The 27201-nt window shown below is 59.6% G+C and overlaps 3 protein-coding genes and 1 non-coding gene across 5 annotated transcripts; 1 reads left to right on the top strand and 3 right to left on the bottom strand.

The window, feature by feature from the left end:
* Nucleotides 1-1318: 1318 nt before the first annotated feature.
* Nucleotides 1319-3531, bottom strand: LOC119713028 (GTPase IMAP family member 1-like). The gene is made up of 2 exons (XM_072034093.1): nt 3251-3531; nt 1319-2700 (listed from the first exon to the last, which is right to left on the bottom strand). Exons 1-2 carry the CDS (start codon nt 3472-3474, stop codon nt 1857-1859), a joined length of 1068 nt encoding a protein of 355 aa, XP_071890194.1. The 5' UTR covers nt 3475-3531; the 3' UTR covers nt 1319-1856.
* A 351-nt stretch (nt 3532-3882) lies between these two features.
* On the bottom strand, nt 3883-13911 carry MYO1G (myosin IG). The gene is made up of 22 exons (XM_072034062.1): nt 13528-13911; nt 13011-13219; nt 12829-12922; nt 12546-12711; nt 12408-12461; nt 10945-11040; nt 10752-10868; nt 9093-9299; nt 8861-9006; nt 8012-8126; nt 7744-7914; nt 7602-7672; nt 6880-6954; nt 6640-6772; nt 6253-6419; nt 5958-6165; nt 5362-5585; nt 5120-5264; nt 4931-5035; nt 4736-4849; nt 4359-4513; nt 3883-4278 (listed from the first exon to the last, which is right to left on the bottom strand). The coding sequence occupies exons 1-22, from the start codon at nt 13620-13622 to the stop codon at nt 4122-4124; spliced, it is 3024 nt and encodes a 1007-aa protein (XP_071890163.1). The 5' UTR covers nt 13623-13911; the 3' UTR covers nt 3883-4121.
* A 1416-nt stretch (nt 13912-15327) lies between these two features.
* Nucleotides 15328-15461, bottom strand: LOC140001962 (small nucleolar RNA SNORA9). The gene has a single exon (XR_011807803.1). It is a non-coding gene; the product is annotated as a small nucleolar RNA SNORA9 (small nucleolar RNA).
* A 369-nt stretch (nt 15462-15830) lies between these two features.
* Nucleotides 15831-27115, top strand: CCM2 (CCM2 scaffold protein). Of its 2 annotated transcripts, none has more exons than XM_072034072.1 (10): nt 15831-16066; nt 21439-21612; nt 21883-21966; nt 22119-22302; nt 22853-22989; nt 23149-23284; nt 23475-23532; nt 24517-24655; nt 25125-25263; nt 26070-27115. In XM_072034072.1, exons 1-10 carry the CDS (start codon nt 16037-16039, stop codon nt 26348-26350), a joined length of 1362 nt encoding a protein of 453 aa, XP_071890173.1. In that variant the 5' UTR covers nt 15831-16036; the 3' UTR covers nt 26351-27115. The 2 variants fall into 2 exon arrangements, with proteins under 2 accessions (XP_071890173.1, XP_071890174.1); XM_072034073.1 differs by lacking the exon at nt 15831-16066 and adding an exon at nt 20689-20838.
* Nucleotides 27116-27201: the final 86 nt, after the last annotated feature.

Here is a 27201-nt window from a genome sequence, read left to right as displayed (position 1 = left end):
TCCCTGCCTTTAGGATCCTGAACTCCACCATCTCACGCTCCCTGCAGCCAAGGCTGCCTTTGACCTCCCCATTCCCAGCAAGTCCACGTTGCTGGTGAACATGAGGTCCATCGGAGCATCTTCCCTTCTTGGCTGCTCTATCACTTGGAGAATATTAATAATAAATAAATAAATAAATAAATAAGGATAAAAAAGGATAAAAAAAATCATAGATGTGCTCCAGGATCCTGCTGGATCGTGTCCTGCTGTGCTGTCCCCTCTTACAGGGCTGAAGCCCCCCATGAGCAGGGTCTGTGAGCAGGAGGCTGCTCTTTCTGTCGGTAGAGGGCCACATCTCCCTGATCATTTCAAAGATGTCAGGGCATTAATTTAGGCTCCTTGGAGCTCTCTTTCCGAGCTTTGGGTTTGCTTCAGAGTTGGGACAGGGTTGTCCCCAACCCAGAGACGTGCTCCGAGCTCGGAGCAGGACATTCATTCCCGGGGGCTCCTCAGGAAAATGGGCACAGCTATCTTAAAATTTCTCTGTCTCTGCTCAGGCCTTCCTTCTGCCTGGCCATCGTGTGAGAAAAATCTCTTTTTTTTTTTTTTTTTCATACAGGGTCTTTTGTGAAGCTATTTTATTCACAATTGCAATGCAAGCAGGAGCACACAGTAAAAGTTTATCATAACCCTAAATCCTCTATGACCCGACACCCGATTTCTCTCATTTCCTCACTGCCTATACCTTAAATACTTATATTTACCCCTTATATACTATAATTATACCTTATAGACCTATACCTTATGTACCTACACACTTCTACACCATATAGGTACAATTTAATTTGACCAACCATTAATTTCTCCTTTTTTTTTTTTTTTTTCCCCCTTCTTTTGTGCCTAGAGGGCTCGTGATTTTTGTTTTCACTGCTTTCCTGCTGCTCATCCTGTTTTTCTGAGCTATCCTCCTTATTCTGGGACAGCGGGACCTTCCCTTTATCTCCTTAACGTACTCCCCACTGCCGTGCCTGCACAATCACTTTTGAATACGCAAGGTTAGTGGAATTTTCCACTGCAAAATCACCTTTTGTTGCAAAAACACAGCTTTGTTTCTCACATATCTATACCATTACCAAGCTCGGTAACCCAGGGCTACAAAAAAAAGCCAACAGAGACCAATTGTTGACATTCCTGGCCTTTTTTTGACACCAATAATGCCTCAGAGCACTCCACGTGCAGGTGGACGTGGGCACCCTGTTAATTGCTCAGCCAAGGACAAGGAGGTGCTGGTCTTGTCCGAAAAAGTGGCTCCTTTACCAAGAAGCCAATTCGCACGCACTCAGGAGAGAGATTGCTTTTATTCAGGCCTCAGAGCTCGGTGCAGTTTCCACAGATCAAGCACAGCCGATGTTGACTTCCTGGCTACATGGAGACATTAAATTCATGACTCTTCTAGCGATCTAATACAAATTCATTCTAATCTACCTGAGTTTTGTGCTCATGTGGCATCATTCTTAATGGCTCCTTTTTGGGGCCCATCTGCGCATGCCTTCCTTTCTGTGGGGTCCTTGGTGGTGTTCCCCGATGAAGCATCCTAACCCCTTTGATCCATCGATCTCCTACATATATGATAACTGATTAAAGGGAAGCTCAATAAAAATAGACAATTCCTCTTCGTTTCCATGGGCACTGCTGCAGGCACAAGGATGCCCGCTGAGACATCAGGAAAGCCTTTTTTTGCTGTGCGGGTGTCTGAGCGCTGGCACAGGCTGCCCAGAGCAGTGCTGGGGTCTCCATCCCTGGAGATGTCCAACACCCAGTGGACACGGTCCTGGGCAGCTGGAGCGGTGCCCAGAGGTGCCTCCAGCCCCAGGCGTTCAGCGGTTCCGTGGTGCTGGCACTCCTCGCACCCACATGATATAGTAACCCAGGGAAATCACAGCCACGGTGAGGGCAAACAGCCCACAAGCCACGACAACTGTCCTGCGGCCAGACTGCTCCCTCTTTATCCTGCCTGCTCTGTACCTCGCCATGTGATACGCCACCTTCTCTTCTGTTAAATTGGGCTCCAGGTACATCTCATTGCTGTAGTACCTGTCCCCATTCTCCTGCACCATGCTGTGGACCATCCCCATCAGCTCCATGACCTGGTGGTCCCGTTCGGCTCCAGCTGCCCGGTTGTTGAAGCCACAATACCTCTTCCCACATCTCTCGATCAGCTTGCGGAGAGCTTTGTTGTCAGTACAGGACACGTAGTCATGCAGAGATCTCTCCCCCAGCTCTTCCGCACGGGTGAATATGACGATGGTGTGCCTGAAAACATCAGCTCCAAAGATGTCCTGCAGTCTCTCTGCGGCCTCCTCGTCCTCCTGGGTGAATCGGCCCAGCTGGGTCACCAGCAGCAGCGCGTGGGGGCCCGGGGAGGACAGCCTGATGCAGCGGATAATTTCTTGGTGCACCTCACTGCTGGCACCTCCGGGGTTGAAAATGTCGGCCGTGTCAACCACCGTGAAGTCCTCGCCATCCCAGTGTCCCTGTGCTCTCGCACAGCTCACGGTCACTGGCTTGGTGGACAGCTTGGACTCAAAGACACGCTGCCCGAGGAGGGTGTTCCCCGTGGCGCTTTTCCCCCCACCAGCCTTCCCGGCCAGGATCAGCCTCATCTCCAAGCCCTCGCCGAACCCAGGCAGCACGAGGACACGCTGGATGGCCACGGACACGCTGCGGAGACAAAAGCAGACACCCAGAAGGGATTTTCACAAAAATCGGGGATGGTTTCGAAGCTTCTGTGTGCCCCCGTTTTGGGAAGGGGTTGTGGGGTGCAGCTGGGTCAGGCTGCGGTGGCACCGGGACAGACGGGGTCCCCTGGATCGCGCTGCCGCGTGTGCAGCCACAGCAGCGCATGGAGAGCAGCGAGGAACCGAAAATGAAAATAAAAGCCAGAGCAGCGAGGCAGCCTCAGTGTGCACAGGATCATGGGGGGGGGGAAGGCAGTGTGGTGGCAGGGACCCTCGGGTGGTGGCAGGGACCCTCGGGGCAGTGACACTCGTGCAGCCGGGGCCCCGCGTGGGGCTGAGCACGGTGCCCAGGGGCTCCCCCGAGCTGGGGCTGTGCCCACGCCGAGCATGGGGAGCGAGGAGTGGGGAGAAGGGAAAGAGAGGAGGGGACAGGGGAAGAGCCACTTCCCACTGCCCTGCGCCAGGTCCCCAGGCCCCCTCGGAGCCGTCCCCGCCGGCACGGAGCCTCGCGGCCCCTGGCCTCCCACCCGTACCTTCCTGCACGTCCTGTGCTTGCTGCTCCCAACCTCCAGGAAGCGAAAGCGGTGACGGAAGCAGCCCAAAGCACGGCCCTGCAGTCAGCGGGATGGCACGCAGGGCGCAGGCAGCGCCAGCACCTCCTGCGGGGCTCGAGGAAGGGTCCCAAAAGAAGCAGCCGTCCCTGTGCGTCCCCAAATCCACAACCATCCCCGAAACACCCCGGGCACATCCCTGGCATCGAGCAGGAGATGAATCAAACCCAACCGAGCAGCCCCAAGCTTCATGATGATGTTTTCACGCCAGCCTTGCAGCATGGTTAGGGCGAAAATCATCCGCTTGCCACCCCGTTAAGCAACACGGTGCCAGGAGGAAGCAACCCAGCACGGCCCCGGTGGTGCAAGAAGCGGTTGCGCAGTGACACAACAACCTGCCAACCCCCAGAAAACACCCGGCACGCAACAAATGTGATGCATTGACCCAGTACCCAGCACACACACGGATATTGGGACCCAGAGACAGCAGGACACGGGGGCACAAGGACCCCAAGTGTTAGGGACATCGGGATCTGGCTCACGGGGGTCCCCACGGGCTCCAGCGCCCCCCGATGCGGGGCTGCACCGTGTCCCAGACACTCACACCCACACTCCCATCCAGCTCTCTTTATTCCCAGTGCACTCAGAGGCTTTGGCATCGCCCAGGGGAAGGGGGGGGACGCAGGTTATGGGGCACACGGGGCCGGGGGAGGCTCCTGGGCACGTGCCAGCAGGACGGAGCACGGGGCAGGGACGAGGACGCTGCTGTCCCCCCGTCCCCACGCAGGGGGGCCACCGCGGCGCCGGTGGCGGTGCTTGAAAGTGGGGGGGGACACTCAGGGCGGCCACCCCCTCATCTTTCGGGCCAGTAGAGGACGAAGCCGTCGCGGCTCTTGCGGAAATCGGGGCCGGCCAGGCCCGGCTTCTTCTCCACGGTCAGCAGCCTCTTGCGCCCGCGCAGGCTCAGCTGGATGCAGTCGGAGACGCGGACCTGCAGCTCCCTCTTGGTCCTGCAAGGGCACAGCCTCAGCACTCAGGGGGTTTTAGGGGGTTGCCCCCCACCCCATAAGGCTGTCCCGGCCCCACTCACGCTCGGCAGTGCTCCAGCAGGACGCCCACCAGCTCGCCCACCCGGTTGTCCCCCGGCGGCTGCGTTTTGTGCAGGCAGACGGCCAGGTCGTCGTGGTTCTGCGTGTGGAAGACCACCAGCTGCGCCTGGCAGCTCGTCACGCTCAGCCCTGTCACCTGCGGGGTGGCACGATAGTGTCACGACACCACAAGGATGTCACGACACCATGAGGGCGTCACGGCACCACGAGGGCGTCACGGCACCGCGGTGGTGCCACGGCACCGCGATGGGGACTGCATGATGCCCCTATCCCACGTGGGGGGGACATGGGGACATCAGAGGGGACAAGGGCAGCCAGGACGGCCCCCCCGGTGCCACCCGGTGCTGGGGACACTCACGGTGCTGAGGGGCAGCGCCCGCATCACCCGGTACTGCTGCCGGGGCTCCAGCTTGTAGAGGTGCTGGTCGGTGATGAGGATGGCGCGGTCGCGGCTCTTGTTGAAGCGGTTGATCTGCGGGGCAGGGACAAAGTGAGGGGGGGGGACAAAAGGGGGACACCGACGGGGACACACCGGCCCCGCAGAGCCCCTCACCTTACGGACGTGTCCGGAGAAGAGGACGGAGCCGAAATGCACCTTGTCCCGCAGAGCCTGCACGCGGCGGGCGAAGGGCAGCGCCAGCCCGGGGTTCTCGCTGGCCTGCGGGGAAGGCGGTGTAGGGTGGGGGCGCGCAGCGGGTCGGGGTGGGATTTTGGGGTCCCGCCATCCACGCCGCGCCCTTACCGAGGACAGATAGTCCCGCGCCCAGCCCCGCTGGCACCCCCAATCCTTCCGCAGCCCCTGCAGCACCTCCATAGCGGCCACCTTGGCGCGGATCTGTGCCATATCCGAGGGGGGGATGTTCTTGACGATCTGCCTCGCTCTCCACCTGCGGGTTTGGGGGCACGCGGGGCGCTCAGGCACCGCCACCGCAGCCCCCCCGGCGCGCCCCCTGCTCGCCACGCACCCCCGCGCGTTGCTGGCACCTGCGGAAGAGCTGCTGGCTGTTCTCCTGGAAGCGTTCCAGCACGGCCGGCGGCACGGGCCAGGCCAGGCTCTTGCCGAAATCGGGCATGGCACGGACCCCCTGGAAACGCCGCAGCAGCTCCCGCAGGTACGCCTTCACCTTGTGCCTCTTGTAGGAGCTCATGATGGTGTAGGCGGCGCGCAGGTAGCGGCACCGCCGGCGGGCCAGGGCGCCTCGCCACGCCTGGAAGAGAGCAGCCGGGACTTTGTCCCCACCCGTGGGCCACCTTCGGGGGGGATTCGGGGTGCTGTCACCGCCTCCGGGGTGGGTGGAAGCGCTGGGGACTCTCCCCGTCGTCGTTGTCCCCGTGGATTTGAGGTGGGGGTGGCAGGAGCGCGGTGCCAGGCTCCCTGCTCGGTGGGGACGGTCCCCAAAGTGCTGCCCCTAACCCCAAAATGTGCTGCGGGGCTGGATGTGTCCCCTGAGCCCCCCCAGGAGTGTTTGGGGGAACCCGGAGCCGGCCCCATCCCCTGCCCCGCAGCCAAAAAAACCACCCTGCGCCAACCCCCGAGTCCTGCCCTGTGTCACCCTAATGTCACCCCCACGCCACCCCACCTTCTGCAGCAGCAGGACGATGATGGGGATGAGCTGTGCCCGCTCCTGCTCGAGGGAGAAGAGGGTTCGGGGCGTGCGGATGAAAACCTTGCTGTGCCCGTACGCCACGTCGTCCTGGAAGCCGTGCTGCTCCAGGAGGGCTTGCGTGGCCTCGCGGTCGGTGGCCATCAGGTGGTTGGGCCACGTGTATTCACACGTCATCTTGTACCTGGGGGGGGTATAAACGGGGTCGGGGGAGTGGGACGGGGTGTGGGGGCTGCTGAGGACCCCTTTCCTTGGGTTATTGGGGCCGTACCGCAGCAGGAAGCGGTCGTAGGGCTGGCGGTAGGCGAAGCCGGCGCGGCGAACCCGCACGTTCTCCAGCAGCCCCAGGTAGGCGACCTGGTGGCGGCAGCGCTCCTCGTCGAAGAGCGTCGGCGACTTCTGGTCGTTGGGTTTGATGCAGCGCACGTAGTAGGGCTCCTAAGGAAGGGGGCTGGTTATAGGGGAACGGGGAATGGCCCCGTTTCCCCGTCCCCGCATAGACTGGAGCGCTCCCCGAGCCCGCGTGGCACCAAACCTTGGGGTTGGCACGGGGACAGGAGAGCTTGGTGGCTCGGGGACACTTTTAGCCGATTTGGGGTCGCACCAGGCTGGCTTGGCGACATATAGGGACGCGGCCAGCTGGTTGTAGGGCCGGTACCTTGGAGGCCAGGTTTTCCACCAGGGCCACGATGGAGTTCTTGAAGAGGGTGGCGGCCGTCAGCGGGCGCTTGGTGACCTCGGTGATGCTCTGCTCGCCGTCGGGCCACATGGCACGCAGCACGGGGTCGGCGCTGGGGACGGTGGTGGCGCGGGGCTGGTGACACCGGGCTCCTCTGCCACCCCCCAACCCCGTGGCAGCGTCCCCTGGCCGTGTCCCCAACCCCTCGCTGTCCCCAACCTGTTGTAGAGCAGCCGCTTGAAGTCCTGGAAGAGCGTGTCCTTGTTCTTGTCCAGGAAGCCCTCCACCGAGTACCTGCGGGAGGGGGACACCGTGCTGGGGGGGCAGGGATAATGGACCATGGACCCCCCATAAGAGCCCCCACAGCCCTGCCATGATCCCAAATGTTCCCCCATGGCCTCTCAAAGTCCTCCGTGGCCCCAAGAACCCCCCAGGGTTTTTTTGTGGTTCCCTGCTGCCCACCATGGATGCCCACAGTCCCCCCAGTGGCCACCCACACCCCCAAGTCCCCAAATGACACCAAAACCCCACAAAACACCCCATGGCCCGCTGTGGTTCTCCACAGCCAACCATGCACACCCCAAGAGCCCCCACAGCCTTGCCATGACCCCAAATGTTCCCCCATGCCCTCTCAAAGTCCTCCATGGCCCCAACCCCCCCCCCAGGGTTTTTTCGTGGTTCCCTACATCCCCATGGCCCCCCATGGTTCCCCAAAACCCCACGGCCCCCCATGGGTGCCCACCCAAACCCCCAAATCTCCAAACGACACCAAAACCCCATGGCCTGCTGTGGTTCTCCATGGCCCCACGGCCAACCATAGACACCCCAAGAGCCCCCACAGCCCTGCCATGATCCCAAATGTTCCCCCATGCCCTCTCAAACTCCTCCGTGGCCCCAAGACCCCCCCAGGGTTTCTTCGTGGTGCCCCCCTGCCCCCATACGTGACATCTCCGGCGTAGTGCTTGATGCGGAAGTCGCGGTTGAACTCCATGGTCTTGTCTGTGGGGCAGAGCTGGGGGGCAAAGGAGGTGTCAACCCCAGCCCGTGGGCCCCCCTTTTTGCTCCCCCCGGCCCCAAAAACACCTTGCGGCTGCTGTAGTGGGGGTGGCGACCCAGGCGGGTGTCCATGGAGGCCAGGAAGAGCGCGTCGGTGACCGTCCCCACGGCCAAGCAAGCCTCATCCAGCAGCGCCAGGATGCCACGGTGGGGCTGCTCCACCAGCTCCACGATGGGCTCGTTGCTGAAGTACTCGATCTAGGAGGAAGGCAAACGTCCCCAAAAATCACCCCCCTATCCCCTGGCGCCCCAAAATCTCCCCCCGCCGGGTGATGCCGGCCCCGTGTGCGCTCACGTTCTGCCAGGCGATGCCCTCGCGCTGGTACTCGGCTTGCTCCTGCCGCAGGATGAGCTCGATGAAGAGCTGCTGCAGCTTCTCGTTGCAGTAGTTGATGCAGAATTGCTCGAAGCTGAGCCCGGAGGGGGGGTCAGGATGGCCACGGCCACCCGGCCCCCCCGAGCTCACGGCCCTGCTCCTGTCCCTCCTGGGTGACATCCCCTCCAGGTGTCCCTCTGAGCCCTGTCCCCTCCATGCGCTCCTCCTAAATCCCATCCCTTCCACGTCACCTCCCCATCCCCAATCCCAGCCCCAGTCCCTCCCAGGTGTCCCCTGTCCCCTCCTTCTCCTCCCCATCCCCAATCCCATCCCCAGTCCCTCCCAGGTGTCCCCTGTCCCCTCCTGGTCCTCCCCATCCCCAATCCCATCCCCAGTCCCCCCGAGGTGTCCCTTGTCCCCTCCTTGTCCTCCCCATCCCCAGTCCCTCCCAGGTGTCCCCTGTCCCCTCCTTCTCCTCCCCATCCCCAATCCCTTCCATTTGTCCCCTCCAGGTGTCCCCTGTCCCCTCCTTGTCCTCCCCATCCCTGGTCCCTCCCAGGTGTCCCCTGTCCCCTCCTGGTCCTCCCCATCCCCAATCCCATCCCCAGTCCCCCCCAGATGTCCCCTGTCCCCTCCTGGTGTTCCCCAACCCCAATCCCTTCCATGTGTCCCCCCCAGGTGTCCCCTGTCCCGTCCTTGTCCTCCCCATCCCCATGTCCTCCCCAGGTGTCCCACATCCCCACATCCCCTCCGGGTGCTCCCCCAACCCCATCCCACCTCTCCCCCCGCGTCCCTGTCCCCCCCCTTCCACAATGGGGACCACGTCACCTGTTGGTGTCGAAGATCTCGAACCCGTAGATATCGAGGACGCCGATGACCGTGCCCTTGCCGTGCAGGCGCACATCGTAGCCCCGCGCCGCGATGCCGGCGTTGATGCGCCCCACGATCCAGCTGAAGAGCCGCTCGTAGACGGCCTTTGGGGACGGATTTTGGGGTCTCAACGGGCACCCCATAGAACCCCGGCGGTGTTTTGGTTTTATTTTCGTGTTTCCCACCTCACCTTGGCGCAGGCGTCCCTGCCGTAGGCGGCCTCGGTGGGGCTGTGGCCCTTCTCGATCAGCTCCCCGCCGCCCGTGGCCACCGTGCGGGCCAGCAGAGCCTTGCGGAGCTGTTCGGGGTCCGTGGCCGTCAGCTGGGCCAGCACCCGAAGCTGCTCCGGGGCCTCCAGCGCTGCCTCCTCGCCCTCCGCCACGAAGCGCACGTTGCCCTGCGGATACTGGGCTGTACTGGGTTGAACTGGGGCTGTGCCGGTGGGGCTGGGCTGGGCTGGGTGGTGTGGGGTTGTGTTGGTGGGCACGGGGCTGTACGGGTGGGTGTGGGGTCATACTGGGGGGTGTGGGGTCATACTGGTGTGCACAGGATCGTAGTGGTGTATATGGGGCCATACTGGTGTGCACAGGACTGTACTGGTGTGTCTGGGACCATACTGGTGCATGTGGGACCATACTGGTGTGCATGGGACCATACTGGTGCGTGTGGGATCATACTGGTGCATGTAGGACCATACTGGTGCATGTGGGACTATACTGGTGTGCAAGGGACCATACTGGTGCACATGGGACCATACTGGTGTGCACAGGACCACACTGTTGCATGTGGGACCATACTGGTGTGCACAGGATCATAGTGGTGCATATGGGACCATACTGGTGCATTTGGGACTATACTGGTGTGCACGGGACCATACTGGTGCACATGGGACCATACTGGTGCGCACAGGACCATACTGGTGTGCACACAAAGATACTGGTGTATCTGGGACCATACTGGTGCACATGGGACCAGACTGGTGTGCACAGGATCATAGTGGCACGTATGGGACCATACTGGTCTACACAGGATCATACTGGTGCACGTGGGACCATATTGGTGTGCACGGGACCATACTGGTGCATCTGGGACCACACTGGTGCATGTAGGACCATACTGGTGCACATGGGACCATACTGGTCTGTGTGGGACCATACTGGTGTGCACAGGACCATACTGGTTTGTGTGGGACCATACTGGTGTGCACAGGACTATAATGGTGCACGTGGGACCATACTGGTCTACACAGGACCATACTGGTGCATGTAGGACCATACTGGTGCACATGGGACCAGACTGGTCTACACAGGATCATACTGGTGCACGTGGGACCATATTGGTGTGCACAGGACCATACTGGTGCACATGGGACCAGACTGGTGTGCACAGGATCACAGTGGCGCATATGGGACCATACTGGTGCACATGGGACCATACTGGTCTACACAGGACAATACTGGTGCATCTGGGACCATACTGGTGTGAGTGGGACAATACTGGTGCAAGTGGGACCATACTGGTCTACACAGGATCATACTGGTGCACGTGGGACCATACTGGTGTGCACAGGACCATACTGGTGCGTCTGGGACCATACTGGTCCACGTGGGACCATACTGGTGCATCTGGGACCATACTGGTGCACGTGGGACCATACTGGTGCACGTGGGACCATACTGGTGCGTCTGGGACCATACTGGTGCACGTGGGACCATACTGGTGCACGTGGGACCATACTGGTGCACGTGGGACCATACTGGTGCGTCTGGGACCGTACTGGTGCACGTGGGACCATACTGGTCCACGTGGGACCATACTGGTGTGTCTGGGACCATACTGGTGCACTCACCAGGTGCAGGATGGCCGCCAGGATGCGGTGCACGGCGCCCACCTCCTCCGGGGAGAAGCCGATGATGGCCATCGCCTCCCCCACCGCCCGGAACCCCTCCGCGTCGTCACCGCCAGCCTGGGGGGGGGGGACGCGGGTGAGGAACGGGACCCCCGGGACCCCCGGGACCCCCACCCACCCCCACCCCACTCACGCTGCTCTGGGCGCCCTCCCGGGTGTAGCGGTAGGCGCCGGGGTCCCGGCAGAGGTGCAATGAGGTCAGCAGATCGTCAGGGGCTCCCAGCAGCAGCTATGGGGTAAGGGGTATGGGGTATGGGGTCAGCACCATGTCCTGGGGGGCACCAGGACCCCTGTCCCCATCCCACCCAGCCTGGTGTCCCCCGACCTGTCCCAGTCTTGTCCCCACGGTGTCGCATCCTGTCCTGTACTTCCCCATCCCATCCCATCCCATAGATCCCACCCATCCCATCCCAATCCCATCCCATCCATCCCATAGATCCCACCCATCCTACCCCATCTCATCCCATCCATCCTCATCCCATAGATTACATCCATCCCATCCCATCTGTCCCACCCCATCCATCTCATCCCATCCATCCCAACTGTCCCATCCCATCCCATCCCATCCCATCCCACCTCTTCCATCCCGTTCCTATCCATCCCATCCCATCCCATAGATTCCATCCGTCCCATCCCCTCTCATCCCACCTGTCTCATCCCATCCTTTATGTCTGATCCATCCCATCCCAGCCATCCTGTAACATCCCATGGATCCCATGGATCCCATCCCATTCAATCCCATCCCATGAATCCCATCCTATTCCATCCCATCTCATCCATCCCATCCCGTCCTGTCCCATCTACCCCATCTCATCGATCCCATCCCATCCTATCCCATCAATCCCGTCCCATCCCATCCCATCTACCCCATCCCATCCCCATCCCATTGATCCCATCTCATCCTATCCCATCGATCCCATCCCATCCCCATCCCATCCTATCAGTCCCATCCCATCCCATCCAATCCCATCAATCCGATCCCATCCCATCTCATCTCATCCTATCCCATCGATCCCATCTCATCAATCCCATCCCATCCTATCAATCCCATCCCATCCTATCCCATCTACCCCATCCCATTCCATCAATCCCATCTCATCCTATACCCATCCCATCGATCCCATCCCATCCCATCTACCCCATCCCATTCCATCCCCATCCCATTGATCCCATCCCATCAATCCCATCTCATCCTATACCCATTCCATCAATCCCATCCCATCCCATCCCATTGATCACATCCCATCTCATCCTATCCCATTGATCCCATCCTATCAATCCCATCCCATCTCATCCTATCAATCCCATCCCATCTTATCCTATCCCATCAATCCCATCCCATCAATCCCGTCCCATCCCATCTACCCCACCCCATTTCATCCCCATCCCATTGATCCCATCCCATCAATCCCATTCCATCGATCCCATCCCATCAATCCTATCTCATCCTATACCCATCCCATCGATCCCATCCCATCTCATCCTATCCCATCAATCCCATCCCATCCCATCTCATCCTATCCCATTGATCCCATCCCATCCTATACCCATCCCATCAATCCCATCCCACCAATCCCACCCCACCCCACCCCACACCTGGTAGAAGGAGTGGAAGTTCCTCTCTCCCGGCTGCTGCTGGAGGATTCGGGACTGGAAGAGGCAGCAGCGGGTGGGTGCCGGGGGGTCCAGCACCACGCCCCCACACCCACACCCCACACCCCGCGCCCCACACACCTTCTCCAGGAGGTAGTTATGGATATGGCCGCCTGTGGGGTCACCCTTGAAGTCGAAGTTGATGTCCATATACTTCCCGAAACGGCTGGAGTTGTCGTTGCGGTTGGTCTTGGCGTTGCCGAAAGCCTCCAGGACGCAGTTGGATTTCAGCAGCACGTTCTTCACCCTGCGCGGCGCGAGGACACGACCCGCTGACCCCAAAAAAAACCCTAATACCCCCTGTACGGGCACCGAGCCCCCCGGGACCACCCCACTCTGCACGGAAACGCGGTGCCGGACCCACCTCTCCACCTCGGCGCGCTGCGTGGGGTTGGTGATGGCGGCGATGTACTGCATGATGTACTTGCTGGCCTCCGTCTTCCCCGCCCCGCTCTCACCTGGTGGAGTAAGGCACGAGGTGGGCGAGGGGACGCGATTATGGGTTCCTGACCCCATTGGGGTACCCCCTTTTTTACCCTAACTCACCCGAAATGACGATGCAGGTGTCCTTGGCGCGGCGTTTCATGGCTTTGTAGGCGGCGTCGGCCAAGGCGAAGAGGTGCGGGGGGCGCTCGTAGAGCTCGCGGCCCCGGTACTGCTCCACCGCAGCGGGGCCGTAGAGCCCCATGGGGCGGTACGGGTTCACCGCCACCACCACCTCCCCGATGTAGGTGTAGATGCGGCCCTTGGAGAACCTACAAGCAGCGGGGCGGGCTGAAACCGCGCCACGGGGCACGGCGGGGAGCGGGCTCTTCCTTGCGGGGTGCGGGCAGGAAGCGGGGGCACCGCGGTTGGGGTGGACGGACAGAAAATGGGGTTGGGACAGACGGACAGACACGAGGACGGAGAGGATTTGCACCCCTAGGGCTGTTTTCCCCACACCACAAAGGATTTGGGGTCTCCCGGTGCCGGCGGCGCCCCCGTCACCGCCCGAACGGGGTCGGCATCGCGGGGCGTTGCCCACATCCTCCTCCATCCCCCAAAAAAACCCCCGACCCCGTACCGCAGGCGCAGGTTCTCCATGAAGTGCTCCATGGTGACCTCGTCCAGCAGGACGAAATCGGCCTTGCCGAATTCGGGACCCTCCTGCTCCGCCATGCTGCCCCCAACCAACGCGGGGGCGCCGCCCGACTTCCCCCCCTCCACCGCCGCCGCCGCCGCCGCCACCGCCCCGGCTTCCTGCACCGAGGCAGCGGCGCAGGCGCCCCACAGGACTCGGGGTGGGGGTGGCCCGGCCCCGTCACCACCTCCCACGGGTGGGTTGGGGACAGCGGGGGCCACGGGGTGGGGATTCGGGCTCGGCGCCACGCCCTGGGGTGCACGGGTCGCGCCCTGCAGCACCCATCCTCATGGAGAAGGTTTGGGTGGGTTGGGGGTGCGGGGTGGGTGCAATAGGGCTGGGACCACCACCCTTTTATCCATCGGGACCGCCGTGGTGTCCCAAATTGTGGTCACACAGCGTCACTTCCCTCCGGAGGTAGCGCTGCTGCATCCCCTGCGCCCGTTCCGGTGCCTGCCCGCATCCGGCCCCACGCCCACGGGCGCACCAGGAGGGTGTGGGGTGGTTTTGGGGCCGTTCCACGTCCCAAATTCAACAGCCGTTCGTGAGGTTGGCTGCCCAAAATCCCAGGAAATGCAACAAAGCTGCACGGACCGCAAAGAGACACCAGGATCAGGAGGAAATCGTCTTTATTGGTCTGATACACGCTGTACAGCACCAAACGGGAGAGGTTTTACCCCAAAACGTCGCTACAGGGCTCTACGGAGAGCGGCAGGTTCTGTTTTGGGGTGGGGGATCCCAGCCCAAACCCCCTTTCCCTCCCATAGGGCAGGGATCAGGACGCGAGCGCCCCGCAGCATCCGGCAGCTCCTCGAGGTTTCTGGGGAATTTCTCCTGGAATTAAACAGAATTTTGTTAATCAAAGGAACAAATCAGATGCTTTTTTTACCCAGGGTGACCCCAATTTCCAGTGAGGGGCCCCCCAAACCTCACCTTACTTCTGTAGGATCCAGGCAGAATATCACGGGGGGGCTTCAGCTCGCTGCCCACGCCTCGGCGGGGGGCTTCACGGGGCTGGAGCCGCCTCCCCTCTCTCCCCGCAGCCCATCGCGGTCCAAAATCGGGATTTAAAGCCCTGAAGAAGAGTCAAGAATGGTTAAAAAAGCCCCAGCAGGCACCGCAGGCAGGGTGAGCGCCACCGGGGTGTGTCCAAGACCCCCCACGGCCTCCCCCAGGGGGTGCAGGGGGAGGCCCCGGAGCTTTTGGGGTTGTTCTGGCAAGCGCTGCAGGAATGGTCGGGGCCACCGCAGGTCCCGCCACGCTGGAAGGCTTGCGGTGACCGCAGGAAGAACGTGAGGAAAAACCCAACAGGGTGAGGAGAACCTTTATAGGGTGCAGGGCCTCAGATCCTACAGCACCAACAAAGCCTCCCTATTACCTGCTGGGGTTATTAACCAGCCCCGCTGCGGCCCCATGGTTGTGCTTTTCCTTCAGGGATGCATTTGGTGCCCCCAAAACACCACAAAGTGGTCAAAAATTCAATGTAAGCCTCTTCCAAACCCTCTGAAATCGGTTAAAGGGCTGTCAGGGCGGCCCCGCTGACTCACCTGCAGGATCCGCGGAGCTTCAGGCGCCTTCCTCAGCCATCAGAGGGGAGGCTTGGTCCTAAAAACAAGCAGCAGGGCGTTAGGAGAGAGAAGGGACAAGAAGGGGGGGGCTCTGCAGCCCCAGTGGGAACAGGGACCCCCCCCCCCAAGCCCCCTGGACCCCCTCAGGCCCCTCACAGCCCTATAGGGGCCGGGGCCGTGTTTGGGATTTCTATAGCCTGCCCCTTAGGGGCACAAGGGGAGGCCTCAAACCACCCCAGGGCTGCTCTGGCAAGCGCTGCAGGAACGGCCGGGACCACGGCAGGGCCCGCCATGCTGGACGGCTTGCGGGTAGGCCTCACCGGGAGGAGCAGGCCGCAGCTCCCCATCCCAGCCCGGCCGCCATCACCAAAACCCATCCGGGGCGAATCGCGGCACCGCGCGGCTCCCTCACCCTTCCCGCGGCCATCACAGGCGGCTCCGGCGGCGGATGGCGGCGGATGGAGGCGGATGGAGGACGATGGCGGCGGCGCCGACCTCCCCCGGCGGCCGCCATGATTGCGGGAGGACCACGGCGCGTGACGTCAGCACGCCGCCGCAGAGGGAGGGGGCGTGGCCTCGCCTTATATAGACAGGGATATGCAAATGAAGGGGGCGTGGCCACGCTTCCCGCCCGGGCTGGAGGACTGACGTCAGTCCTCCAAGCGCCGCCGCCGCCGCGCGGGGCAGGCTGGGTAAGGCGCCGCCCAAGATGGCGGCGGGCTGGAAGCGGGGCCGGGGGCGCTGAGGCGGCCGCGGGGCCCCGGGGCTCAACCGGGAGCTCCCCGAGCCGGGCCCGGCCCCCGCCGCTTCTTCTTCTTCTTCTTCCCCTTTTCCACAACGCCGGGGATGCCCCGGGGGGGGCCGGGGCCGCCTCCGCAGCCGCTATGGAGGAGGAGGGCAGGAAGGGCCGCAAGGTGAGCGCGGCCCCGCGGCCAGGCCCCAAGCGGCGCCTCACGGCCCGGCCCCGGGGGGGGGGGGAGGTGAGGGGGGGGCGGGGAGCGGGGCTGCTGCTGCCGCGGGGCCTCGGGGGCGCCGTTTCCCTGCATTTTCCCCATCTATTCCCCCGTTCTTCCCCTCCTTTTCCTCAGATTTCCCCCTCTTTCCCCGTTTTTCCCCCCTTTTCCTACCGCTTTTCCCCCACTTTTCCCCCTTTTTTCCTCAATTTTTCCCCCTTTCCCCCGCTTTTTCCCTTTTTCCCCCCGCTTTTCCCTGTTTTCCCTATCTTTTCCTCCCTTTTCCTCCTGTTTTTCCCCACTTTTTCCCTTTTTCCCCCTGCTTTTCCCCCGTTTTCCCCTTCTTCCCCCAATTTTCCCCCTTTTTCCCCCGCTTTTCCCTGTTTTCCCCATCTTTTCCTCCTTTTCCCCCTGCTTTTCCCCCGTTCTCCCCTTTTTCAACCAATTTTCCGCCCTTTCCCCCCGCTTTTCCCCCTTTTCCCCCCGCTTTTCCCTGTTTTCCCCATCTTTTCCTCCCTTTTCCCCCTGTTTTCCCCCAATTTTCCCCCTTTTCCCCCCGCTTTTCCCCATTTTCCCCCCGCTTTTCCCCATTTTCCCCCCGCTTTTCCCTGTTTTCCCCATCTTTTCCTCCTTTTCCCCCTGCTTTTCCCCCGTTCTCCCCTTTTTTCCCCAATTTTCCCCATTTCCCCCCCGCTTTTCCCCATTTTCCCCCTGCTTTTCCCTGTTTTCCCCATCTTTTCCCCACTTTTCCCTGATTTCCCCCTGTTTTCCCCATCTTTTCCTCCCTTTTCCCCCTGTTTTCCCCTGCTTTTCCCCCGTTTTCCCCATCTTTTCCTCTCTTTTCCCCCGATTTTCTCCCCTTTCCCCAGTTTTTCCCTCTTTTTCCCCACATTTCCCCCTTTTCCCCCTTTTTGCCCTGCTTTTCCCCCTTTTCACCCCTTTTTCCCCCCCGTTTTTCCCTTCTTCCCCCAATTTTCCCCCAGTTTTCCCCCATTTTCACCTCTTTTCCCCCTCTTTTCCCTCTTTTTTCCCCATTCTTCCCTCTTTTCCCTCTCCTTGCCCCCCCTTTTCCCCCTATTTTCCCTCTTTTTCCCCATTCTTCCCTTTTCCCCCCTCTCATTGCCTCCCCTTTCCCCCCTCTCCATACCCCCTTACCCCCCTCACCCCATTTCCCTTTTCTCCCCCCATTTTCTCCTTTTATTCCCATTGCTTTGCCTGCCTTTTGCCCTTTTTTTTGCTTATTTTCACCATTTTACACCACATTTCACCACGAGATCCAGCTTGGGGGCAGCTGCTCGCCGCGCAGAGCCCCCCTGGGTGCCAGCCTCCAATCCCTACCCTGGTTATAGGGACAGCAGCGGGGCTCCTGGCCGAGCCCTGTGGCCACCAACACCTCAGTGGTGGCCACCGAGCCCCCGGTAGCCCCTCTCCCATCGAGCCCAGCCATCACTGACCGACCTGGCAGCTCTGTGGGGCCCCATAGCACACCCCAGGTAGGAAGTCTTGGCCCCATGCTCTTCCCAGGACCCCAAACCTGGATCCTGGTGCTCTGAGCCCTCCTCTCCCCGCCAACCTCTGATCCTCCACCAAAACCCAATCACTCCTCGCATCCTGCTCCCCAAATCCATGCTCCCTGGTGTCCTGAGGGGCTGCAGGTCCGACTGGGACCAGTTCCCTGCCTGTTTCCTGCCTGTTTTCTGCCCGTTTTCCCTCGTGGTGGTGCCGAACCAGCTCTTCGCCACCCCCCTGCGGTGTTTTTGAGCTTGGAAACGCCGTCGAGGAGCTCTTTGTGGGGCTGGGAGGAAAATCCTGCTCTGGGGCAGGGCTGGGAGGAGGAAAATCCAGCTTTGGGGCCGGACTGGGAGGAAAATCCTGCTTTGGGGCCACCTGAACGAGGGATGGGAGCTGCAGGAGCGAGTGCTGAGCATTCCCCGGGGGCACGGCCAGCCTGGAAGCCTCTGCAGGGTGACACGAGGAGAGCCCCCAGCCCGAATAGAACACCCCGAGGGACCCAGGAGATGTGAAAACAGCCCCAAAACAGCCCCAAAATGCTCGGTTTTGGGTCTGCCTGTTTCCACCTCCCCTCCCGGGGTGCAAAGAAGGGAAATCATCCCCCAAAAACCCTCCTGAGATGGGTCCCCAGGCTGTGGGAGGTGCCAGGGAGCTGCACCCTCGGGTTTTAAGCTCAAAAAAAAGCTTTTTGGGTGCTTTCCTCAGCGTCTGGACCCAAAACTCTCTGACTTGATGGCTTTTTACCCAGCAGCGAGCTCCCCCCCTAAAAAAATAGGGGTCACGGCGACCCGTGGAGCCCCCGACCCTACAAAAAGGGCAGCAAATTGGGTCGGAGAGGGTCCCTGGGGCAGCTCCAGCTCGGCCTCGCCGGGCTCCTGGGAGGCAGGAGGAGGAGCGGGGCCGGAGGAGGAACGAGGCTTGGCTAAAAATAGCCGGGGAAAAATTCCTTTCCTCTTGCCTCGAAGGAAAATCCCGCAGCCCGGCGCCTCGCCTCGCTCTCTCAGGGGTTTCTGACACTTTTTGGGGCTCTTTCTCTCGTTTCCTTGAAGACCCGTGTGGGTTCTGGCCCCCTGTTCTGCAGGAAATCGTCCCTAAATTACCTAAATTTAATAATCTGGTTTCAAGGAGCAGTTTTGATGCCAAGCACGGGGTTCCTGCCTGGGAGCTCTCTTTTCCCAGCCCAGGAGCCGGCTCTCTGCACCCTGCAGATCACCCCGAGAGGATTCCCTGGGGGGATTTGGGGCGATTTGGCCCCAAAGGAGATCCCAAAGCTGGTGGGGGGGGGGGTTTGGAGGGGATTTATGACTCAGGGTGCTGGAGAGCCGCCAGCAGGGTGGGGCAAGGAGCGACCCAGGACAAAACCCTACAGGACAAAACCCTACAGGACAAAACCCTTCCTTTCATGCCCCGCCAAAGCACAAAGCTGTTTTGGCCTGGCCCTAAAGGGTGAGAGCCAAGCTGGGCACCCCAAAACCCGATGTTGACACCCCCGAGTCCCCGCGGTGCCTTTATCAAATCCCCCAAAGCCAGAGGGATGCGTGGAGAACCCGATAAAAGTGCCAAAATAAACAGAATTGTGAGCCCGGTCTGGGGACGGGTGACTTTCAGTGGGGTGGGGAGGGATAAAGGTCCCCAGGAGGGGTCCTGGTGGCACCAGGGTGGGCTCCGGAGATCCCTGTGCACCTCCAGCTGGTCCCACAGCTCTGTGTCTGCGCCCGCTCCAACGGCCACATGCCAAAAATCAGCCCAGGAACCCTGGCATGTGTAGGGCCAAGCAGGGAACGGGCTGTAGGGTCCATAAAACCTGCTGTAGGGGCGGTAAACCAGCTGTAGGGTCTGTAAAAACAGCTGTATGATCAGTAAAGGCAGCTGTAGGGTCAATAAAACTGACTGCAGGGTCAGTAAAATCGGCTGTAGGATCGGTAAAACCAGCTGTAGGGTCAATGAAACCGGCTGTAGGGTTGGTAAATCAGCTGTAGGGTTGGTAAATCAGCTCTAGGGTCAGTAAAGCCAGCTGTGGGGTTGGTAAAACCGGTTGTAGGGTCAGTAAAACCAGCTGTAGGGTTGGTAAAACCAGCTATATGGTTGGTGAAACCAGCTGTAGGGTCAGTAAAAACAACTGTAGGGTTGGTAAAGCTGTCTGTAGGGTCAATAAACCAGCTGTAGGATCAGTAAAGTGAGCTGTAGGGTCAATAAAACTCTGTGGGGTCTGTAAAACCGGCTGTAGCGTCTGTAAAGCCAACTGTAGGGTTGGTGAAACCGGCTGTAGGGTCCATAAAACCTGCTGTAGGGTCGGTAAATGAGCTGTAGGGTCCGCAAAGCCAGCTGTAGGGTTGGTAAATCAGCTGTTGGGTCTGTAAAACCAGCTGTAGGGTTGGTAAAACCGGCTGTGGGGTTGGTGAAACCAACTGTAGGGTTGGTAAATCACCTGTAGGGTCAATAAAACCGGCTGTAGGGTCTGTAAAGCTGCCTATAGGGTCGGTGGGGTGGAAACGGCCCCAAATTTCGTGTTTGGGGCCAGCTCCTGCCCTGCTGGAGGCACCCCCGTGCCCCTTACAGCAGCCCCTTACCCCCTGATCCTATATCTGCCTCTTTTGGGACCTTCCCCGTGGTTTCTGAATCCTAAAGGCATCTGCAGGTGGGAGCTGCCCTCTAGGGACACCCAAAAAAGCCTTTTCTGAACCCATTTTGCTGCACGGAGCTGGGCAAAGCACCTCACTGGGGAATGCTTTTGGGGTGGGCCCCATTTCCAAGGACCCGGCCGTCTGCTCAAACACCAGGGCTGGAAAAAAGCCCTAAAAAAAAAAAAATCCCTCAGCGTCTCCCAGACGGCACCGGAGCGCCCAAATTTTACCAAAACGGCTGAAATTTGGAGGAGAAACTGCTCCAAACCCGCTCGGCTTTGGGATTATCACCCTACTGGGCTCACCTTCTGCTTCCCGGGGCTGAGACCGTGCCATAACAAATCCCGTGAGCCACCAGCCTGACCCCAAACGGGGCTGCCCCCCCTCGGACCCTCCTCCTTCCCCAAAACCCCATTTTTTTTTGGTGAGAACCGCCTGTTTTCGTCGTTTTCGCCGCTCGCAGGAGGAAGCTGCGGTTGGCGCGCTTCCGGGCCGCGATCTGCCAGCCTCCAGCAACCGGGGACGGCTCCCCCCGGGTGGGGACGAGGTTTTGGGACCCCCTCCTCGCTTTTTTGGGGGCGCTTGATGGAGAGCGAGGTAGGTGCGGGCCGCGATCGGCCCCAAAAACGCCGCGGCTGCGCGGCGCCACCCTAAATTCGGGCTCCCCCAGGAGCAAAATCCGGGCCGAGCCCCGCTTGGAGGAGAACCCAAATCTCCGGGGGCGTCCCCAGCCCTGTCCCCGAGGGGATTTATTTGGGGTTGGCTCATATTTTGGGGCAGATCGGCGCAATTTTTGGGGCCGGGTGCTCTCGTGTGGGGTTTTTTGGAGCCCTTTGGGCTCTTCCCACGTCGCGTTTTGGGGCCGGGCTGTCCCCGATGTCCTTGTGGCAGTGGGTACGGGCGGGGAGAGCTGGGATTTGCTGCTAGCAGGGGCTCTTCCCGACCCCTTCCCCATCCCAAAGCGATATTTTGGGGTTATTTCGGTCTCTCTCGTCCCCGTAGCTCTCTCCTCCTCGTCTAAATCCCCAAAAAGCAGCTTGGGGAAGCCTCTGGGTGCTCTTAATTTGGGGTTTTCTGCCTCACCAGCCCTTTGGGCTCATAGCTCTGACGCCCGACCCTATCAGCCCACGCTGGGGTCCCCAAAATTCGGTTCCCAGCCCTCCCTCACCCCCCACCCTCTCTTTTTTCCCCCCGCAGCCTGGGATCGTGTCCCCTTTCAAGCGAGTCTTCCTGAAGGGCGAAAAGGGTCGCGACAAAAAAGCCCAGGAGAAGGTGACGGAGCGGCGGCCCCTCCACACCGTCCTGGTGTCCCTGCCCGACCGCGTCGAGCCGGACATCCTCCTGAACGACTACATCGAGAAGGAGGTGAAGGTAATTTCGGGGGAACCTCTCCCCTTTTCCCCCCAAAACCCTCTTGGGGTCCCCTACAGGCAGCACGAGCGCGGGGTGGGGGCAGCCGGCGGCTCTTTCGCTTTCTTTTTCCCCCCCTCGTGGCTCTGCCTCGCTCAGTTCCCTTCCTCTGCAGCTCTAAAACGTGAAGTTTACCTAAAAACGAGTGTATTTTCGTGCTCGGGTGCTGTCTGGCAGCTCAAAGAGGGGTTTTGGGGTCACGCTAACCCCCCATTACTGCTTTTTTCCCAGTATTTAGGCCAGCTGACCTCCATCCCCGGCTACCTGAATCCCTCCAGCCGCACCGAGATCCTGCACCTGATCGATAACGCCAAGGTGAGCTGCCAAAAAACCGCTCAAACCCCCCCAAAAAAGTCTTAGGGTGGTTCTTAGGGCGAGAATCCCACCCCGAGCAACATCCTCCCCCCGCCCTACTACCGGAGGAGGACGAATTCAATTTTTTAACAGCTTCTCCTGCCCCTTTGCAGCGAGCTCACCAGCTCCCAGGCCAGCTGAGCCCCGAGCACGACGCCGTGATCAGCCTGTCGGCCTACAACATCAAGCTGGTGTGGCGGGACGGCGAGGATCTCATCCTCAGGGTCCCCATCCACGACATCGCCGCCGTCTCCTACATCCGCGACGACTCCGCTCACTTGGTCGTGCTGAAAACGGGTAGGTTTAGGGTCAGCGGGGCAAAAAAAAAGCCTTGTTGACGCTGATCCTAAAAGCTCGGCGGCCATAAATGCTAACTAGAGTTTTTTTGAGGCAATAAATGGTGTTTTGGGGGTGTGGGTGCCCCCGAGCTGGTCCAGTCCCTCCTTTTTTCTCCTTCTGGGGGCTGAGGGAGGGTTGGGATCCTGCCCCCGCGGGTGGTGGGATTCACAAAATGCAACCACGCCGGGTGAGGTGGAGGGTGCTGGATCCAGGCCACGTTTTTGGGGGGTTGTGGGGATGCAAAAACTCCTCTCGTGCCCAGAAATTCCTCCCCCGGCCCCGACAGAATTGGGGTTGAGCTCCTTAGGGGCTGGAACACCGATGATTTAGTGGATTACAAACCCTGAGACAGCAGAGGACGGGCTGGGGGACGAACAAAAAGCCAGATTACGGGGCTCTGATCCTGCTGCTGGCTTTTTGAGGCTGTCTGAGCCCTGGAAACGAAGTCAGAAATTGATGGAGGCGTCCGAAATCTGCTCCCTGTGACATCTCCTCGTGTCTCTCTCAGCTCAGGACCCCGGGATCTCCCCCAGCCAGAGCCTCTGCGCCGAGAGCTCCAAGGCGCTGACGTCGGGCTCGCTGTCGGAGAGCGGCGTGGTGCCCGTGGAGGCTTGCTGCTTGGTGGTGCTGGCCACGGAGAACAAAGTAAGGCTCCAAAAAAAATCACCCACAACTCCAGAATCAGCCTCAAATCGCACTGGGGGTGGGGGAGAGCTGCTGCTCCCCGGGGTGCTCGCCCTAATTCGGGATGTAGGGCACGGAGCTGCCCCACACGCCTCCCCTTTCCCCCTCTCCCTCCCCCAGGTGACGGCGGAGGAGCTGTGCTCCCTGCTCAGCCAAGTCTTCCAGATCGTTTACACCGAGTCCACCATCGACTTCTTGGACCGAGCAATATTCGATGGGGCGTCCACGCCCACGCGCCACCTGTCCCTGCACAGCGGTGAGTTTTTGGGATCCCCTTTCCAGCCTCAGCCTGGAAAAAAAGCTCCCTGGGGAGATTTTTGCACCTCCCCAGCCCTCAGCCCCCTTCCAGCCCCAAAATCCGAGCCACAAAGCGACGTGCGTGCAGGGCGGGGGCTGAGGCAAGCTCCTGCCTCCCAAATTTCACCTCTCCAACATCTCCCTCGCAGATGACTCTTCGACAAAAGTGGACGTGAAGGAACCCTACGAGACAGAAGCCAGCACTGTGTAAGTCGAGGGCAGGCACAGCACGATGGGGATAAAAAAAAATCCTGGCTCAGGCAGCCTCGCTGCCAGCTTTAAGCCCCCCCCCAGCAAAATTGCTGCCTGCTGAGCCCGGCTGGAAGGTTTCCCAGCATCAGCAGTGTCTGGGCGCGACGCGGGGCTGCCAAATCAGCAACCTTGGGCGTTTTGTTCCGTGCTGCTGGCCCAAGGTCACGTAGGCAGCCAGCTGCTCCCGAATCGGTGACCTCTGAAAAGCAGCAACAGCAGCTGGGGGCTGAAAAACCTGGCACACAAAGCCTGGTGGACACCGTTTAAATCTTAAAATCGGAGAATTTAAGATTTAAATTCTCAGAATTTAAGATTTAAAGGGTGTCTACCAGCTTAATCTTAAATTCTCCCATTTAAATTTTAAATCATTCAGTTCACTGATTTAAATCTTAAATTCTCAGATTTTTAAATTCTCAGATTTTAAGATTTAAATTCTCAGAAATTAAGATTTAAAGGGTGTCTACCAGCTTAATCTTAAATTCTCCCATTTAAATCTTAAATTCTCCGATTCACCGATTTAAACCTTAAATTCTCAGATCTTAAGATTTAAATTCTCAGAAAATAAGATTTAAGTGGTGTCTACCAGCTTAATCTTAAATTCTCCCATTTAAATCTTAAATCCTCCAATTCACTGATTTAAGTCTTAAATTCTCAGATCTTAAGATTTAAATCTTAAATTCTCATACTTTACGATTTAAATTCTCAGAATTTAAGATTTAACCCCACAATAAGATGTTTTGGGGGACCTTTTTCCCCAAAGTTCTGAAATAAAAACCACGTGGAGGGGGATTTCTCCCTCCCTAGAGCTTCGTGTGCAGCACATCACAAATCCGAAGCTCTTCTCCTTGGTCCTGCTGCCCGGCAGCACCCCTCCAGGAGCGGGGCGACCCCGAGCTCCTCGGGCTCGGGGGATTTCCTCACCTTCTCTCCTTGTTCCAGTTCCTTTCCAGAAGCCTTAGAGGCCGGTGACAGCTCCCCCTCCTCCTTCCTGCCCCAGCAGTCTCCCCACATCAAGACCGTGAGCGAGAGCGAGCTGAGCACCACGGCCACCGAGCTGCTGCAGGACTACATGATGACGGTAGGGAGAGATTTTAGGGAGAGATTTCCTTCCCTTTTTGGGGTCTGCGTGCTTTTAGGAACACGTTTGCACCCTCAGCAGCCCTTTTTCTCTAAGAAACCTGCTTTGGCTGCGGGGTTGGACCCTCTCATGGTCCCTTTTGCCCCCTACAGCCCTGTGATTTTGTGCCCGAGCTCCTTCCTTTTGGCTTTGGTGCTGTCTGGGTGCTTTGGGATCGTCACCTCGTCACGTATAATAAGTCTGTGCTGGTGTGGGAACTCCTCACACCATTTTCCAGGCAAATCCTGCTCGCTTCAGCCTCACATTATCCTCCTGCAGGAGCTCCTCCACCCCCTGCTCCCCTCGCAGCGTGCTGGGCCGCATCACAACACCCCGACCCCATCATTTCATCCCCCTGATCTCCCTCCGAGCAGCGAGAGCTCCCCGAAAATAAACCTCTGCCGTTTTTTGGCGTGCTTTCTCTCCTCAGCTACGGACGAAGCTCTCCTCCCAGGAGATCCAGCAGTTCGCCATGCTGCTGCACGAGTACCGCAACGGGGCCTCCATCCACGAGTTCTGCATCAACCTGAAGCAGCTCTACGGGGACAGCAGGAAGTTCCTGCTGCTGGGTGAGCGGCTCCCCTTCTTTTTTTCCCCTTTTTCCCCCTTTTTCACGCTGATTGAGGCCGCTGCTGGTTGTTTTTTGGGCTCGGCGTGAGCTCCTCGGCCACCAGACAGCGAGAAGGGGGGCGATGCTCGGGGTCTTGTGGGGTTTCTGCGTGCTGGCGGCACTCTGAGGCTGTTCCTGGTCAAATTTGGCACAGGATGGGTTTGGTGCTCATCCCTCTGCTCTGCACAGGGTTTTTTTGGGGTTCTGCACCATCAGGAAGTGGATTTATAAACCCAAAAGGACTGGCAGCACCCACATGGTCCTGTGCAGCACCAGGAGGTAGATGTTATATGGGAAGGGAGCAGGACCCTTCTATTTCCCTTCCCTAAAAGGGTGGGGAGAGCCTCAGGGGCTCTTGGAGTCCCCTCACCTCCATCTCCCTGCTTAATTTTGGCTTCAGGAACCCAAAACAGCACGAAGAGCAAGAGATGTGAGCCCCCAGCGGGGTGCGGGGATGGATTAAAGGGTCCTGAGCCCTCCCCTCCGTTAATCACACGCTGATTAGGGTCATGAGCTCAAAGCCCAGCGACGCGCTCGGTGCTGAAGCAGCAGGCAGCCCTTCTGAGCTCCCCAAATCCCACCTCAGCCCCGTGAACTCTCCTCAACCCCTCTCCAGCAGCGTTCTGGGGCTGCGAGCAGGAGAGGCGGCCCCAAAACTGCCTCAGCAAGCCCGGGGGCTGGGTGACACAGCTAAAAATTCTCCTATTTCCTATTTTTCCCCTATTTACCTTATTTTCTTCTTTGTTTCTCCTTCCCTCGGGGTAGGTTTACGACCCTTTATTCCCGAAAAGGACAGCCAACACTTCGAGAACTTCCTGGAGACCATCGGGGTGAAGGACGGGCGCGGCATCATCACCGACAGTTTCGGGAGGTACCGGCGGACGCTCAGCACCACCTCCAACTCCACCACCAACGGCAACGGGGCCGCGGGCAGCTCGGACGAGCAGTCGGTGCCCTCGGAGGAGGACGAGTGGGACCGAATGATTTCCCACATCAGCAACGACATCGAGGCCCTGGGCTGCAGCATGGACCGCGATTCCTCCTGAGAGAGGGATTTTTTGGGGATGGAGCAGGAGGGAATTCGGTTCCCGTCCTTATTAACAACTCAGCCGGCCCCAAAACTGACCCAAAATTTCCTCTCCAGGCCTGGCTGTGCCGCCACGAGAATTTGGGGGCAGGAAACCCGGCCTTCAGCCCACCCCGCCGTGGTTTTAGCACCAAAAGTAGGGTCGGGGGAGAGCCCCGAGCTGGCTGCAGCCCTCTCCCCCTGCCCGGTTTACAGTTTTTGCACATGGTGTCCCCCCCCTCGGACTGCTCTCCTCTTCCTCCTCCTTCCTCCCCCCCAAAATCCCAATGAAGTTTACCACAATGTGAATTATTTAAACCTTCGCCTCCCTGGCCTCAGAGCATTTCGCACCCCACGGGGACCCAAGGACGGCTGCAGGGCCGAGTGGAGATGTTGTACATATTTTTTTTAAACAAACACCCAATTTGTGTTTTTTTTAACCCATATCCCAAGAGAGGGGCTGCAGGGGACACGGGGCTGGATTCGGGGCACCCAGCCCGGCCCTACAACCAGGGGAGAGGGCAGCAGGATCCCACAGAGGGGAAAAAACCCAAATTCTGTGCGTCCTGGGGAAAGATTCTCCTCATTTAGGGCAAATTTAGGATTTCTGCTGCAGCATAAAGCCCGGGGATGAAGGCGGGCAGGGAGAGGAAGAGGAGGATGAAGGACAGGGAGCATGGGGGGGGCTCCAGCAGCCCGGAGCTGTCTGGGAGCCCAAACACTTTGCTCAGCACCCTGCCCCCCCCCCCCAAAAAACACATTCCTCACCCTTTATCCCGGGGCTTTGTGGGGCTTTGGCTGCTTTTTGTGGGGTTTTGTGGCTGGGACATG

This window comes from Anas platyrhynchos, chromosome 2 (assembly GCF_047663525.1).
Source record: "Anas platyrhynchos isolate ZD024472 breed Pekin duck chromosome 2, IASCAAS_PekinDuck_T2T, whole genome shotgun sequence".
NCBI classification, from domain to species: domain Eukaryota; kingdom Metazoa; phylum Chordata; class Aves; order Anseriformes; family Anatidae; genus Anas; species Anas platyrhynchos.
This window is presented reverse-complemented; position numbering and strand designations above follow the sequence as displayed.

What these genes read in the sequence shown, in the direction of transcription:
- LOC119713028 (XM_072034093.1), bottom strand. Translation starts at nt 3,474, where the DNA reads ATGCCAGGGATGTGCCCGGGGTGTTTCGGGGATGGTTGTGGATTTGGG. An exon ending in AGCACAGGACGTGCAGGAAG is followed by an intron (nt 2,701 to 3,250) that starts GTACGGGTGGGA and finishes TTGTCTCCGCAG; the next exon opens with CGTGTCCGTGGCCATCCAGC.
- MYO1G (XM_072034062.1), bottom strand. Translation starts at nt 13,622, where the DNA reads ATGGCGGAGCAGGAGGGTCCCGAATTCGGCAAGGCCGATTTCGTCCTG. An exon ending in CACCTGCATCGTCATTTCGG is followed by an intron (nt 12,923 to 13,010) that starts GTGAGTTAGGGT and finishes TTACTCCACCAG; the next exon opens with GTGAGAGCGGGGCGGGGAAG. An exon ending in AGCCAGCAGCTCTTCCGCAG is followed by an intron (nt 5,265 to 5,361) that starts GTGCCAGCAACG and finishes CCAAACCCGCAG; the next exon opens with GTGGAGAGCGAGGCAGATCG.
- CCM2 (XM_072034072.1), top strand. Translation starts at nt 16,037, where the DNA reads ATGGAGGAGGAGGGCAGGAAGGGCCGCAAG. An exon ending in AGGGCAGGAAGGGCCGCAAG is followed by an intron (nt 16,067 to 21,438) that starts GTGAGCGCGGCC and finishes TTCCCCCCGCAG; the next exon opens with CCTGGGATCGTGTCCCCTTT. An exon ending in ACCTGATCGATAACGCCAAG is followed by an intron (nt 21,967 to 22,118) that starts GTGAGCTGCCAA and finishes GCCCCTTTGCAG; the next exon opens with CGAGCTCACCAGCTCCCAGG.